The following is a 16,969-nucleotide window of genomic DNA, read 5'->3' on the forward strand; positions in this document are numbered from 1 at the left end:
CCTGCTCTGCCAGGGGATCTGCGGTGTGGAGCCGGGGCCGGGGTATGACGGGGTCACATACACCCTCTCCATCCTCTGCCTGGGACACACTCTGGTCCTCGGGTTCCAACGCCGAGAGGCCCTGCTGGCCTGGGACGCCCGTCTCCGATACAGCCTGGGAGAAGGTCAGTGATACAGTCTGGGAGAAGGTCAGTGATACAGCCTGGGAGAAGGTCAGTGATACAGTCTGGGAGAAGGTCAGTGATACAGTCTGGGAGAAGGTCAGTGATACAGCCTGGGAGAAGGTCAGTGATACAGTCTGGGAGAAGGTCAGTGATACAGTCTGGGAGAAGGTCAGTGATACAGTCTGGGAGAAGGTCAGTGATACAGTCTGGGAGAAGGTCAGTGATACAGCCTGGGAGAAGGTCAGTGATACAGCCTGGGAGAAGGTCAGTGATACAGCCTGGGAGAAGGTCAGTGATACAGCCTGGGAGAAGGTCAGTGATACAGTCTGGGAGAAGGTCAGTGATACAGTCTGGGAGAAGGTCAGTGATACAGTCTGGGAGAAGGTCAGTGATACAGTCTGGGAGAAGGTCAGTGATACAGTCTGGGAGAAGGTCAGTGATACAGTCTGGGAGAAGGTCAGTGATACAGTCTGGGAGAAGGTCAGTGATACAGCCTGGGAGAAGGTCAGTGATACAGCCTGGGAGAAGGTCAGTGATACAGTCTGGGAGAAGGTCAGTGATACAGTCTGGGAGAAGGTCAGTGATACAGTCTGGGAGAAGGTCAGTGATACAGTCTGGGAGAAGGTCAGTGATACAGCCTGGGAGAAGGTCAGTGATACAGTCTGGGAGAAGGTCAGTGATACAGTCTGGGAGAAGGTCAGTGATACAGTCTGGGAGAAGGTCAGTGATACAGCCTGGGAGAAGGTCAGTGATACAGTCTGGGAGAAGGTCAGTGATACAGTCTGGGAGAAGGTCAGTGATACAGTCTGGGAGAAGGTCAGTGATACAGTCTGGGAGAAGGTCAGTGATACAGTCTGGGAGAAGGTCAGTGATACAGCCTGGGAGAAGGTCAGTGATACAGTCTGGGAGAAGGTCAGTGATACAGCCTGGGAGAAGGTCAGTGGTTCATTCACACACACACACACACACACACACACACACACACACACACACACACACACACACACACACACACACACACACACACACACACACACACACACATCTCCGATACAGCCTGGGAGAAGGTCAGTGGTTCATTAGGTGTGGGTGGGACTGGGTAAACTGGTAAGATATGACCAGACGTTTGTGTTTGTTCAAAGTGTGTGTGTGTGTGTGTGTGTGTGTGTGTGTGTGTGTGTGTGTGTGTGTGTGTGTGTGTGTGTGTGTGTGTGTGTGTGTGTGTGTGTGTGTGTGTGTGTGTGTGTGTGTGCAGTGTTGGGTAGCTGTGGGAGGAGGCGAAGGCTGTGTGTGATTGGGTTTTGGGTGCTGAAGCGGAAGGCTGATTTACTAATGATATGATATGATATGATGATAACGAATCTTGATTCTTGAATCTTGAATCTAATGTGCACTTGGTGAAGTTCAGGGTTCCTACAGGTCCTTGAAATCCTTGAAAGAGAGACAACTCTTGTGGAAATTGAAGTTATTTTAATATCTTTTTTAACTTAACGTTAGTAAATACTGTAAGCTACATTCCACTGTCTGCATGTGTCTCTCACCATCTGTGCCTCTTTGTTTCACCCAACCTCTCTTTTTAATTGTTGTCTCTGAACTTCTGTAAAGCTGCAAGTTCACATTATAGACATTCTCAGTGTTGTAACAGTAGTTTACCTTGATCTGTGTCTCCAACTATGCCCTGTTGGGTCCTTGAATTTGAGGGAATTGGGCCTGGAAAGACACTGAAAAGTCCTTGATATTGAAGGTGTAGGAACCCTGCATATTTTGATTGAAATCTCTTTCGGTGCTGTGCTGGGGACTGGTTCCCTAGTGATCACATGTACAAAGTTCTGTTAGTTTGTCTTTACCATCTTTGTCTTTGTGCAATGTAACCTAAAGGTTCCAAGATTGCAAGTATGGCGATGAATTCGCTTGAACAAATCCATATTTCATCACAGCATGCCACCTCCTCAAATACTCTGCAGTCCATTGTTGCTGTTGAGCATTCACCAAAAGAACATAGTCTTTTATCTTTATCTTTATTGTTTATTGAAGCAGGGACAGTACACAATAAATATATTGCACCAGAGATAGCTAAAAGCTCATTTGCATCTGTAGTCCCTGGGCACACAGAGTCCTGTGCGCACACAGTACATATCAAATACAGCAATTAAAGGAAAATCCTAATATCTAAACAATCAAGATACATGACAAAAAATGATACTTACTATTAGCAAGATACAACATATACAATGCGCATAACAGTAAAAATAGAACATAGAGGTAGATAGCAATCCACTAAAATCGCACATTGGCAAATGGTAAAAAATAAATAACATAGCACAGAAAGAGACAGTATATGAGGCCACACCAATGACTATAGGTGGCCGCAGGACTGACCCTCTCTCAGCCACTTCTTAATGGAGGATTTAAAACCTCTGAGGGTTTAAATGTAGTCAATCTAAAAGGCACGCAACAGTCCCCTCTAGTGGAGGCTCTTGTTGTTCTCACACTGGTGTTGCGATTTGTCACTAATTTGTTGAAAGGCGGGGGGGCAAGGCCGTGGAAGATCCTATAGACCCCTTATACAGCTTGTCAACATTGAGCTGCGCGCGCAACGTGTAGGCAGAAAGCAGTAAGCTTTGCATAGACAGACAGCGAAAACTCTGTCAAAGCCCCGCTGTCAGGACTGCTCTATGCCCATCTGCAACACACAGTTATATTTTAGTTTTAAAATGCAGTTCTCGGCTTACTACCACAGCTTATCGCCTGGTGATAAGCAATGTTATGCATCGAAATTAACGTTGTTTAATGGGACATGTCTTACAGACCCATACGCACTGGCGCTGTCAATTGGCCAAGCCTAGTGGCCGGCAATACATATCGTGCATTCCTTTATAACTGGGGATAGCGTAGATAATTATTCTGTAACTTGCAAAGATATATTGTTATGTTGATAATGCACACAATTCAATGACATTATGTAACGTTACTTGGTCGTTAACTAACCGAGCGATGTGGCTGAGCAGCCTACAGCTACAGGCAGCTTACCTGATTATGAAGAGCACTACAAAGTCGGGCATTTTTAATGATGTCCTCGTTCCAATCAGTTCAACTTAATAATGACATTATTTAACGTTACTTGGTCGTTAACTAACCTAGCGATGTGGCTGAGCAGCCTACAGTTTCAGTTCAGGCAGCTTACCTGATTATGAAGAGCACTGCAAAGTCGGGCATTTTTAACGATTTCCTCTTTCGGCTTGCAACCAAAGACACCTACGGTTAGCATTAAAAGCAGTATGAGTTGACGGGATTCGGTAAAACTTTACTCCTTGCTTTGTTGATAGTGTAACAGACTGTGTTGTGTTGTGTTCTATTGCGTGTGTGCGAGGCTAACCGTAGGTGTCTTTGGTTGCAAGCCGAAAGAGGAAATCGTTAAAAATGCCCGACTTTGCAGTGCTCTTCATAATCAGGTAAGCTGCCTAAACTGAAACTAGGCTGCTCAGCCACATCGCTAGGTTAGTTAACGACCAAGTAACGTTAAATAATGTCATTATTAAGTTGAACTGATTGGAACGAGGACATCATTAAAAATGCCCGACTTTGTGCTCTCATAATCAGGTAAGCTGCCTGTAGCTGGCTGCTCAGCCACATCGCTCGGTTAGTTAACGACCAAGTAACGTTACATAATGTCATTGAATTGTGTGCATTATCAACATAACAATATATCTTTGCAAGTTACAGAATAATTATCTACGCTATCCCCAGTTATAAAGGAATGCACGATATGTATTGCCGGCCACTAGGCTTGGCCAATTGACAGCGCCAGTGCGTATGGGTCTGTAAGACATGTCCCATTAAACAACGTTAATTTCGATGCATAACATTGCTTATCACCAGGCGATAAGCTGTGGTAGTAAGCCGAGAACTGCATTTTAAAACTAAAATATAACTGTGTGTTGCAGATGGGCATAGAGCAGTCCTGACAGCGGGGCTTTGACAGAGTTTTCGCTGTCTGTCTATGCAAAGCTTACTGCTTTCTGCCTACACGTTGCGCGCGCAGCTTGCTTTGTTGTCATTGTGACGTAGGCGTATAAGGGGTCTATACAACAAACAGACATTTGCCATCAACAGAAAATTCTCAAGAGTTAGAAAGTTATATTTCTTGATAATGTTACAGTAATGATAGCTGTTAGGTTTTTTATCCAGGACCTTCAACGCTTGCTTGAATAGAATAAAGAGTGGCTGCGTTGTTGTTTTATTGGCCTGGGACCAAGTAGTGGCACAGTACGACAGATGTGATAAAATGAAAGAATGAAGATACAGTATCGCCGCATCTGTCCTCAGCTGACATCGAATGAATCTAAATTGCCGAAGATTACGTTTGACAGTCCCTGCAGTTTTCTTTATGTGCTTTTTGAAGGAGAGGTTGCTATCTAAAATAATACCCAGGTATTTAAACTCCTGGACAACCTCCACTCTCTGACCCTTAACAATGTCAGGTGGAGGGGTGTTATTACGCCTTATGGAGAAATACATGTTCACGGTTTTAGAGACATTCAAGGTCAGGCAGGAGTCGTTCAGCCAATTAGCTAACTTTTCCATCGCGACTGTGAGCACAGATGCAGCTTTCTGTTTGGAGTCAGCGTGTACATATATGACCGTGTCGTCCGCGTACATTTGTAGTCATGCATAATGCATACTTCCTCATTAATCTACACATTCAATATGATATTGAATCTCAAATTTCACAGGCTCTTGAATTTAAAGGGGCATTACCTGGCCTCATTCGACCTCTATATACTATATCATTATTGCACCTCAGCATCTGGCAAAGGAACCGTTGAGTCGTTTTGAATTGATCAACAACTCGATCAGTCCCCCTCACATATATTTGGGTCATTTTGTGCAATGACAATCGTACTAATTGCCCCATTAAAAGTGAATTCGTAGCTTGGTGTTGTGAGTGAGAAAGCCTTGTTCATGTAAAATATCTAGTTGAAGGTGAACACATTCGTGTAAGAATATCCTTCAAGGTATACTATGCAACTATTTAATTGAAAACATTTTATATCCTATAAAATAAAGGTATAAAGGTGAAGAAAAAGCCATTGGATGTCAGTGGTTAATAGGGATCAGAGAGATGGCATGTGGAACGACACAGATAGACATTACAGATCGGCTGCTGCTGTCTTATTCCAGTGTGCAGTCCACTGCTGCTGTCTTAATCCAGTGTGCAGTCCACTGCTGCTGTCTTAATCCAGTGTGCAGTCCACTGCTGCTGTCTTAATCCAGTGTGCAGTCCACCTTTGCTGTCTTAATCCAGTGTGCAGTCCACTGCTGCTGTCTTAATCCAGTGTGCAGTCCAGTGCTGCTGTCTTAATCCAGTGTGCAGTCCAGTGCTGCTGTCTTAATCCAGTGTGCAGTCCAGTGCTGCTGTCTTAATCCAGTGTGCAGTCCAGTGCTGCTGTCTTAATCCAGTGTGCAGTCCACTGCTGCTGTCTTAATCCAGTGTGCAGTCCAGTGCTGCTGTCTTAATCCAGTGTGCAGTCCACTGCTGCTGTCTTAATCCAGTGTGCAGTCCACTGCTGCTGTCTTAATCCACAGCATGTTCTTTTCAGTGCAGAGTAGGTAGTGAAGGGAAAGAAGAGAGGGCTGTATACAAAGAAAATCCACACACAATTAAACCCAACTTTATATCTGATAAACTTGTACATCACTTTGTCAGTTATTTGCTAAGGGGACTGTGCCAAATAGCCCCTTCCTGCCCTTACACAAGTTATGAACTTTCATTCATATATCTTTTTTTTTACGAGTGTAGCACAGTGCTCTTTAATGCCATCTTGCGAAATGTGACTTCTAACTTAAGAACTACCATAACTCTCTTTTACTGTTATTACCCCCACATGTAGTTAGCCTTTAGAGGCTCCCCCTTACAAAATGTGAGGACTTTGCAATTTTATTTCATCATAAAGGTGGAAGATTTAAGGTGGAATATTCCACCCCCTGTGATTGAGATGCTTTGAGGCCATTTTATTTGAATTCCTGGATGAGAAGATCTTTCATATGAAGTCTTCCAACTGCCTTCTTGATATTGTACCAAATAGACTGTTCAAATAATGTTTTATCACTGTGGTGCCCAGCATTTTATCTACTGTTAACAGCTCTCTCCCTGAGTCTCCCATCCAGTTTTAAGTATGCGGTGGTTTAACCCCTATTTAAGAAACCTAACATGGACCCCACAATTTTAAATAATTGTATCCATATTTCCAAACTATTTTCTTTTTCTCTGAAGTTGTTGAGAAAATGGTTTTCTCTCAACTAATATGTTTGTTGAATTTTAAAATGTGAAAAATACCAGTCTGGTCTTAGACCGCTCCATAGCACTGAAGCTGCTCTAGCCTACTGAAGGTCATTTCATGACCTTTTAACAACTGATGCGGGGGACTGTACACATGTTTATTTGCTTAGGCATCAGTGAAGCATTTGATACAATTGATCAGGTAACTCTACAGTCGATGGGCATTTTGGATTGACCTTAGACTGATCCTAGAACGACAGACCATGGCTTTGAAAAGCACCATCTGCAGAAACAGACTGATGACAAATTGCAACCAGCAGAGCTTAAAGGACTGTTTCATCATCATAAGTCACACTATTTGTGTGTGTATGTGTGTTCATGCGTTTGTGTTTGATATGCTCTGTTTATTTGTTTGTATTTTCCATCTCATTGGGTTGTGTGATTGATTGTCTTCACTTGTAGTTACTAATAGTTAATGAGCATGTGGAACATGCGCGCGTACACACACTCACACACGCACTCGATATGGCACATTTTCATCCATTGAAGGCACAAACTTTGACCACTTTCCAGGTTCTCTCACTGACTTTCTCCATCTCTCTCTCTGTCTCTGTCTGTCTCTCTCTCTCTCTCTCTCTCTCTCTCTCTCTAGTCCACAGGTTCAGTGTCAACATCCAACCAGGTACCAAACTGGTGAGCGGCCCCGCCTCCCTCCACCTCTGCAACAACCTATTGGTCGTCACCAGGGACCTCCCACCGGCTGTCACTGGCCACTGGAAGTTGTCGGAGCTGCGACGCTATGGTGCCGTGCCCAACGGCTTTGTGTTCGAGGGCGGCACTCGCTGTGGATACTGTGAGTAATGCACTGGCTGTGGATAAATAATAATAATAATAATTAATTTAATTTGTAGTGCACTCTTCATTCAGAAAGAATCTCAGAGTGCTACAGAGTTAAAAACATCACAAGCAAATAGTACAATGGACAATAGTTAAAAGCTAACACGAGAAGGCCTTCCTAAATCAAAAGGTTTTTAGGCCCGTCCTGAAAGAGTCCAGGGTCTGTGCTGCCCTGAGGTGTTCAGGAAGGCTGTTCCACAGGCGTGGGGCGGTCGCACAGAAGGCATGGTCCCCCATGGTGCGGAGCTTGGTTTTGGGGACTCGGAGAAGCAGACTGCTTGCAGACCTGAGGGTGCGGGTGGAGGTTTGTGGAGAGATTAGTTCTTGTAGGTGGGGGGGGGGGGGGGGGGGCATGTCCGTTTATGCATTTGTGAGTGAGTATGAGGATTTTGTAGTCGACCCTGAAGGAGACGGGAAGGTTTGCCTAGATATGAATCATCTTAATATGGGATCGCCTGTGTGCAGGTGATCCCATATTAAATTGCTTAGATGTAGTAGGCTATTCTAGCATGTATGACCATTTCAATTCCAACCCAGCTCCGTTGCGCACACGGGACCGTGCGCTTTGGAGACATTTATGTAACCTTTTTATGCCGGTTTAGTGATATTTCTCCACTCACTATTCAGCTGCAATCGATCGGCGGGGTCAAACAACGTATCTAGGCTACTTGAGAGCCCAAAAATGAATATATAAAAACATATTCCAAAGTGGTAAGTAGGGCTTAATTTAAATGTAGCCTGCAACAAGTGCAAGGCTTTAGTCCTTGATTAATTCAACAGGAGCCTTTTTTTTTCTTTTTTCTTTTTTCTTTTTCTTTTTCATTTGAATGCAATGTATTTTTCATATGGGGACCATATGAATGGTGACTCGCTGTTTCCAGAGAGCTGATTGGTAAGCAGGTGGGTCTTTCATGGCTTTTGATCTTATCCTCTGAACTTAACCTGCTACAAAGCAGGTTAGCCGTAGAGCATAAGTTGCTATGGTGATCTATCTCGATAAGAAGTTAACTAGCATCGTGGTACGGCAAAACTAGGGTTAAACCTGAAGTTACCTCGCTAAGCCAGTAATCTTGCTTTGTGGTACAGGCCTCAGATCGAGTAGAGCTGTACTGTGCAGTTATATGTGGTGGAAATGAGCCATATACTTTTGCATAAACATATAGATTCCACTTTCTCTGTGAGTCTCCCTTAGGTAGATTCTCCTCCCCCCCTCTTGTTCTCTCATGCTTCCTCGTTAAAAGATCTGTCACTTAACACGTATGGACTCCCATAAAAACCTCTGCGTTTTATTGCTGCTTTTCAGGGACTAACTTTAGACGGTAGCCATGTGAGAAATGATTTTCTATGTATGAACCCACCACAGTGTATATGTATGTACGTGTGTGTGTGTGTGTGTGTGTGTGTGTGTGTGTGTGTGTGTGTGTGTGTGTGTGTTTGTGCGCTTGCACACGCGTGCGCGTGTGCCTGTGCCAGGGTCCAGCTATCCTCTGAATGTCCAGTTGATCTGGGCTTGTATGCAAAGAATGAGAGGCAGTTTTATGTATTTGGGTGGGGATGTGTGTGTGTGTGTGTGTGTGTGTGTGTGTGTGTGTGTGTGTGTGTGTGTGTGTGTGTGTGTGTGTGTGTGTGTGTGTGTGTGTGTGTGTGTGTGTGTGTGTGTGTTCATTTATGCATGAGAAGGAAAGTGTTAGGGGGAGGAGGTGAACTCTCACTCATCTAGCTAACTAGCCCGCATGCTGTGTGCCTGACCTTAAAGCATGGCAGAGTATGACAACTTGTTTGCTAATTCTTTAAGCCTGAAACATAACTAATTATTATTTTCAGTTTAGTCTATCTTTGTTGTGTGTGTTCATGAACTGTATGTTTGACATACATAGACATACATGTAGACTAGGTGTGTTTTTGACAGTACTCTTACATGGCAGTTTCTCTCTTCACTTAGTGTTATTTGGTTTTTGAGCAATGACAGTGTTGGCAGAAAGTTTCTTTGTGTTCATATTCATTTTAGTCCATGGGCCAAGGCAAAAATCGGTACCACCTGAGGTGACCGCACGATTTTGTTATTTTTGTCTTCCTACATGTCTCTAGTTTATATTTTGGTATGATAACCCTGCTGATTTGGTAGCTTAAGGTCAGTTATCACTCTGTAAACAAACCTACCCCCATATAAATGACAAAACCCTGATTTCTGTGTATTAGTCCAGATGATATGTGAAAATGATGTTCCCTTTTTCGTAAAAGCATGAAACTTGGTACGCTTATAGTTTGGGGCCCTGTACAGTTTCAGAAATTAAGCCATCGCAAAAATGCCTTGTGGCGGCCATTTTAATTCTGCCATAAGCAAATTATGTAGTTTGCATCATATCTCCTGAACCACACATGCTAACACAGAAAAGGTGATGTCTATCCCAATGTTTTCATGGTCAAGGATTACAATGATACCATATAGAACATCATAAACTGTTAAAGTGACTAATCAATGGTGAATTTGATGACGTTGTGAGAAGGAAATGACAGTATCTGATAACCGATGCTATAACTTCAAAGCCATGACCATTCTCTGGCTAAGATGTTTTGATGAGTGATTTGACTTATATAGACCTTTTGTTAAAATAGCGCCCAGGTCCCTCCTAAGGATCCTGGGATTTTCCTTGCCAGATGGCCAAATCCAAGATGGCCACTGGCGCCATGTTAAAAAATTGACTTTTGAACCAGAGCACATAGAATAATGTATGAAGACACTTTTCGGTGTAAGTCAACCACGAGGAATCCGATTCTGACATCAGTTTGACATTATGGCATAGTTTTGACCCAGAATTCCAAGATGGCTGCCATCCAGTATTGTGGAAATGTAACTTTTGAATGGGAAGGTATACTGTGCGTTTGGGGTTTACCACAAGGAAGGAGATTAACAATGGTGGATGTTTTGGGAGTCATTTCAGAATTATGTTCACTGAAAATATGTTAATGTCAACACCCATTTTACCTTGGTACTGCTGTACCAACTACCTCCAGGATTTCTTGCATTAAAATATTTAATGAATGTATGACAAGATAACTAAAATAAGCTATTTTTATTAGCTGTAGCTATAGATTCTGAATCATCAGAGTCCGCTCATCATCTTTAGCCAAGTATGCTGTGTCATACCGGTCGATCACACATGATATGTCAACATCACCATGGCGGACAAGGATGATGGATGACACCTTGTGGACATAGTCCGACCACTTGTATGGCGTGCCATCTTGTGTCTGCCGATCCAATTGCTGATGGAGTTGCCATCATCTAGATCATGCCCATGTCAACGAGAGTGATGTAGGGTTCTTGCAGCCCTACAGATTGGAGATAGAGCTTCTTCTAGATGTGCTTGCTCTTCTGCGTCTTCCTGTATGTGATGTTGGAGTTGAATAAGGCCACACATTCATCAAAAACACAATGTTCCAGCAACTTGTGGAGGTTTACAAGTTGACCACAACCAGGTCAATCACTGCCTTGGAGCGCTCCACTCCATCTCAGCAGCTCCTACCTTGAGTTCCTTCCCGGGTAGTCTCGCTTGCCAGACTCCCTCCCTACAATGGCAGAGTCTGGCTGCTAATACCTCCACCCTGGTATAGGGGAAAAAGGCTCCGTTCACCTTTACAACTATCCACCAAACGTATCAAGCAGGCCTGCTTTATTGCACAATCCAGATCCAACCGTTTTCAGCATGTAGCAACGAGCTAGCATTGTTGATGTTGTTGTTTCATAGTGGCACAGGCATTTGAGATAGACAGATTTGACACGGAGGGAGTGGAAACGAAATCCATAAATGGTCGCCACCAGTCAGTCAGAGCGGGTTGGAGCATGCATGCAGGGAGGAGGGTGGAAGATGATTGTGATGCTGCAGACGCGAAGTGCCGCTGTGTGTAAATTCAGCTTGAGTAGGACCCTGGCCATTCACACCAGACGCACTGCTTTGCTCCACGCCGGTGACCACTTGTACTGACTTCCTATCTGGCTTCACACAATCACTCGCGGGTCTCACACAAAAATAGATCAGACGCCGAAACAATCTCTGCATGGGGCGAGCCGGCCGCATCACGGCTGGTCTGACTGAACGGTCTAATGTGCTAACAAGTGCACCAAAATGAAACTGGCTGCGCTTCCAGATGCTTAGTCACTTCAGCGTCTGGTGTTTTTGCTCCTTTTCGCATCCACTCATTGCAGACTTAAAATCAGCCCATGCTGCAGAGGAGAAGTTGACCAGATTCTTGCAAGTCCCGGGGGCCCTATCTTCGCAAAAGCGGTACGCCGCGCGCAATGCAAATTGGGGGCGTGCACAAGCGCATGCCTGTTATAATTTTACTGGACATAGGCGTGCCACAATCAGCCGTTTCTGCTCAGAATACGGGGCAGCACCTCTTACACACTAAAAAAAAGCACCTCTTACGCGCTAAATACTCTGCTGCGCTTGAGCGCACCATAATCTCTATGCTGTGCAGCGCAGCGCAGATTAAAATTCCTTTTGGATATGTCATTACACGCGGACGTGCCCACGCCAGGACATCAAATTCTGCTGCTAAAATTGGATATTAGCAGATAATTCAGTGAGGCAATGCAATCAACTATAACTCACTGAGAAACTTTTATCACATCGCAAAGAGGGAAATTAATTGAGAAAACTTGTTGGACAATGGACATAGGCTATTCACCTTCACCTTTCCCATAGTCTCGCTGGCCAGCCTCCCCTCCCACGCAGGTCTCCATAGTGGGATTGCGATGGGCGGCGCTTAGCGGCAGTGCCCTTGGAAAATAGTTTCCAACAATCCAACTTGCCCTTTTCAGCGTGTAGCAACGACCTAGCGTGTAGGTTTCTGCCGTTAGCTTGCTAGCTAGTTAGCGTTGTTGTTTTCACTGAGGCGGCAGGGCACTATTTACAGCGACACACAGGGAGGAGGGAGCGGAAGCTGCTCTGATTGACGTGGTCGGAGCCAATGACAGAGTTTGTAATAAGCCGGGAGCAGACATCCGGCACCCACTGAAACAGTCGCTCCAATGGGGAGCAGCTGTAGAGCAGGGGAGGGCTTATCCCAGTTGCCTGTTTCCGTGGCGCCAGACTCCTCTCCCGGTAGGGAGGGGAGGCTGGCCAGCGAGACTAACATAATTATGAAATTACCCTCAAAACACAATAATTGTCATTACTAAACCATGTTTGGTAGGCATGGATTTGCAATTAAAATAGCTATAATTCACCATTGTTAATCTCCGTCCTTACTCTAAAAATGGTAAACCCCAAACACCACATACGTATATGTTGCCATTCAAAAGTTAAGTTTTCACACTACTGGATGGCAGCCATCTTGGAATTGTGGGTCAAAATTATGACAGAATGTTAAACTGATGTCAGAATCAGATTCTTTGTGGTTGACTTACACCGAAAAGTGTCTTCATACATTATTCTAGGTGCTCTGGTTCAAAAGTAATTTTTTCAAGATTGTACCAGTGGCCATCTTGGATTTGGCCATCTGGCAGAAAGTCGGAGGATGTTTGGGAGGGGCCTGGGGGCTATTTTAACAAAAGGCCCATAGAAGTCAAATTACTCATCAAAAAATCTTAGCCAGAGAGTGGTCATGGAATTGAGGTTATAGCATCAGTTATCAGAAACTGTGATTTCCTTCTCACGTCATTAAATTCACCATTGATTAGTTACTTTAACAGTTTATGATGTTCTATATGGTATCATTGTAATCCTTGACCATGAAAACATAGGGATAGACATCACCTTTTCTGTGTTATCATGTGTGGTTCAGGAGATATGATGCAAACTACATAATTCACTTATGGCGGAATTAAAATGGCCACTGCGAGGCATTTTTGTGATGGCTTAATTTCTGAAGATTTACGGGGCCCCAAACTATATGTGTACCAAGTTTCATGCTTTTATGAAAAAGTGAACATGATTTTCACATATCATCTGGACTAATACACAGAAATCAGGGTTTTGTCATTTATATGGGAGAAGGTTTTTTACAGAGTGATAACTATCAATAAGCTACCAGATTGGCAGGGTTATCATACCAAAATATAAACTAGAGACATGTAGGAAGACAAAAATACAAAAATTGCGCGGTCCCCTTAGGTGGTACCGATTTCACCATTGGCCCATGGACTACCGGTAATTGCATTGTATCCTTCTCAAAACACCACTGAATTCACCAAAACACCACCTAATTCACCATTAACTATTCATGTGAACAGTTTATGATGTTGTATAGGGTGTCATTGTAATCCCTGACCATGAAAACATAGGGGTAGACATCACATTTTCTGCGTTATCATGTGTGGTTCAGGAGATATGATGAAATCAGGGTTTTGTCATTTTTTGGGGGTAGGTTTGTTTACAGAGTGATAACTATCCTTAAGCTACCAAATCGGAAGGGTTATCATACCAAAATATAAACTAGAGACATGTAGGAAGACAAAACTAACAAAATCGTGCGGTCACCTCAGGTGGTACCGATATGTCAAAATTTGAGCCTTGGCCCATGGACTATTTGTCCGTTTGTGTCTGCTTGCATGTATGTTTTATGTGTGTGTGTGTGTGTGTGTGTGTGTGTGTGTGTGTGTGTGTGTGTGTGTGTGTGTGTGTGTGTGCGTGCGTGCGTGCGTGCGTGCGTGCGTGCGTGCGCGCGCATCAGCCGTCGACGAGCAGACTTGTGGCTCCTACAGGAATAACTGTGAGGTCCGGAGGCTCTGGTTTCACTGTTCTGGTGACCAACAGCTATAAATACCAGCCTCCCATCTGCTGCTCACTCGCCAATCGCATCGCCTCCGGCCGCAACACGGCCTATCGCAGTCTTCCCCTCCACTTCATCTGCATATTACCCAGAAGCCTACAGTAGGGTTAGGGTTAGTAGAGAGTGGCATACTTGGCATAGCTTGGAAAAGGGAAAGAGTGCCAGGAGGAGAGAGATGTGAGGGTCACATCGGCAAGTGACGTGCCTTGCATGCGTGTACGGCAGTGGTTCCCAAACAGGGGTATGCGTACCTCTAGGGGTACGTGGAGGTACTACAAGGGGTAATTGAGAGAAAGGGGAAAATGTAAACATGTAAAAATCATGACAATAAATGAAATGTTAAAATAAATCTGCTCAGGAGGCACTAATTGCAACTCTTTCACTCCATTTCTTAGTAATGTTATATTAGTAAAAAGGTGGGTGGGTTATCAACTTACCATTCATTCATTGCATCATATGCTATAGTTTTCACTTGCATTTTTCTAAGCAACATGTAGTTGGGTAAAGGGGGTACTTGGATTCAGAAATCAGGGAAATGAGGTACTGCAGCCAAAAGAAGTTTGGGACCCACTGGTGTAAGGTAAAGCTTGAGTATCACCTTACGTTTTTACATGTACTGTATGTGTACTTGTTCACATACAGTACTTGTCAGTACTTGTACTACAGTACTACAGTAGAGTACTTGTACTTGTCCATAAAGTAGGAAGATATGATTTATACATAGGGTACACTAAAGTAGGAAGATATGATTTCTACATAGGGTAAAGTAGGACGATATGATTTCTACATAGGGTAAAGTAGGAAAATATGATTTATACATAGGGTAAAGTAGGACAATATGATTTCTACATAGGGTAAAGTAGGAAGATATGATTTATACATAGGGTAAAGTAGGAAGATATGATTTTTACATAGGGTAAAGTAGGAAGATATGATTTATACATAGGGTAAAGTAGGACAATATGATTTCTACATAGGGTAAAGTAGGAAGATATGATTTCTACATAGGGTACACTAAAGTAGGAAGATATGATTTCTACATAGGGTACAAAAGTAGGAAGATATGATTTCTGGCTGCAGACTGTCACTTGAACACTGACACCAGGGTGACAGCCTTTTTACTGGCGTTCACTCTATATATCTCTCTCACACCCAAACACACACATACCGTACGCAATATTTTTTTTCTCACATGATGGCGAAGGCTAGGCGAAGGCATGACCCGCCCCTCTCTGCCTCTGATTGGCTGACTGTACTCGGCTGCTCCCACCTTCTTTCCAGGCGAGCCAGAAGTATCTCAAACGTGAGCAGCAGGTGCAAAACAATCATTAAATCAACAAGCATGAGATACTTGCCTGGTATGATTGGTATGATTGGTATGAATGTTGACATGAATGATGATGGTGGTTCGGAGGGACCGTTGAGCGCCAATGTGTGGCTGCCACGCTTCTGAACCACCGGTACGAATGGTGTGAACGAATAATGATTCTGTGTAAGCGCTTTGAGCCTTGGAAAGGCGCTATATAAATCCAATCATTATTATTATTATTATTATACTTCATTATAATGGAACGTTAAAATTGCAGACCCTATATCTGAGTTATTTAGGCCTACTTAGCCTATTGCACAGACGTGTAATTTTTTCTTGTCATTCCAAATTGAATCACACTGTTGCTCTGATTAAGTAGAAGTACAGTTATTTGTGTAAAAAAAGACTGGTAAAGCAGAAGTACTGATTCAACTTAATTACTCAAGTAAAAGGAAAAAAGTACAGGATAATAAAGGATCACTGCTGCAGCTTATAATGTGAGTATTTTTTAAGAAATTGCCTGAGGCTGGGATTGAACCAACAACCTTTGCATATCACACAACATTGACATGTTTATCTGAGTGAGCTATAATCCACTTTCTCTTAAGCTCTTATCATATTTAGTCAACCTCATCCTGATTTCATTTACGGTAGTCAAGTTTTCGTCGACTAAGTGTCTAAGTATTTTCATCTCAGCTTAGTCAAAGAAAACCGTAACTATTCATTAGAATTTCCAAACTTATTGTAAAGATATATTAATCTGTTATTCTGGAATTGTTTTAAGGTTTGAATGTACAATACAGACACAGATGTTTAACTTCTTCTTCTCTTCTGATTGGATCTCTTCCCAATTCGTTCCTCCCTAACATTTTTAGTCTAGTTTTCACCAGTGAAAATAGGTAGTCGACTAAAATCTTTCCTCATAGTTTTCGTCTACGAAATCAACACTGCTATGGATGCATGTCTCAAGCTAGTGGTGCACTCCTCTTCCAAACTCACACACACTTTTCCACAACTACACCATGTATCTGAAACAATGTTTACTTACTGTCAATCTCATCAAAGTTTCTGAAGACCATCTCCACGTGATCCCACTCCATAAAGCTGCATTTCCCAATGAAGGGCTGGGCAAACACCACATACTGATACATATTTCAATTCAAATACATGTCACTCTTGTGTTAGAATGGGTAAATGGGCATTGACACTGTTTTTATATAACCCTTGATCAATTCTCATTAATCTTTTATCTTCTCTTTTTTATTTGTCTGTAGGCTACATACGTGCACTCACTGCCAAGAGTAGCGGCAGCATTAAAGGAGAATTTCGTTTTTTTTTAACCTGGACCCATCTCCAGGCATTAATTATGATTTGTCCACTCACCCAGCGATCTCCGCGGTGTTTCTGGCCGTCCTAGCGTTGTTTTGAGATCAATAGCGTCCAAGTCAGTTGTAAAATGGAGCTGATTTGGGGCCAAGTGTGAGCCTGTCTTTGCTGCATCTAAATAGCTATTTTTATTCCCATTTTCGCCAAATATCGTCA

General features: G+C 43.2%; 1 protein-coding gene across 1 annotated transcript in view; it reads left to right on the plus strand.

Moving 5' to 3' along the window:
* dok7b (docking protein 7b) overlaps window positions 1-16,969 on the plus strand; it is a gene marked incomplete at both ends in the record, with an annotated part of 46,050 nt that overhangs the window by 3,785 nt on the left and 25,296 nt on the right. The window contains 2 exons of the mRNA XM_083655789.1: window positions 14-164; window positions 7,097-7,297. Of these exons, the coding sequence (XP_083511915.1) occupies window positions 14-164; window positions 7,097-7,297 (352 nt within the window). The remainder of the gene's footprint in view (window positions 1-13; window positions 165-7,096; window positions 7,298-16,969) is intronic.

The sequence above is a fragment of the Poromitra crassiceps genome, assembly GCF_964638095.1.
Source record: "Poromitra crassiceps genome assembly, chromosome: 19".
Lineage (NCBI taxonomy): Eukaryota > Metazoa > Chordata > Actinopteri > Beryciformes > Melamphaidae > Poromitra > Poromitra crassiceps.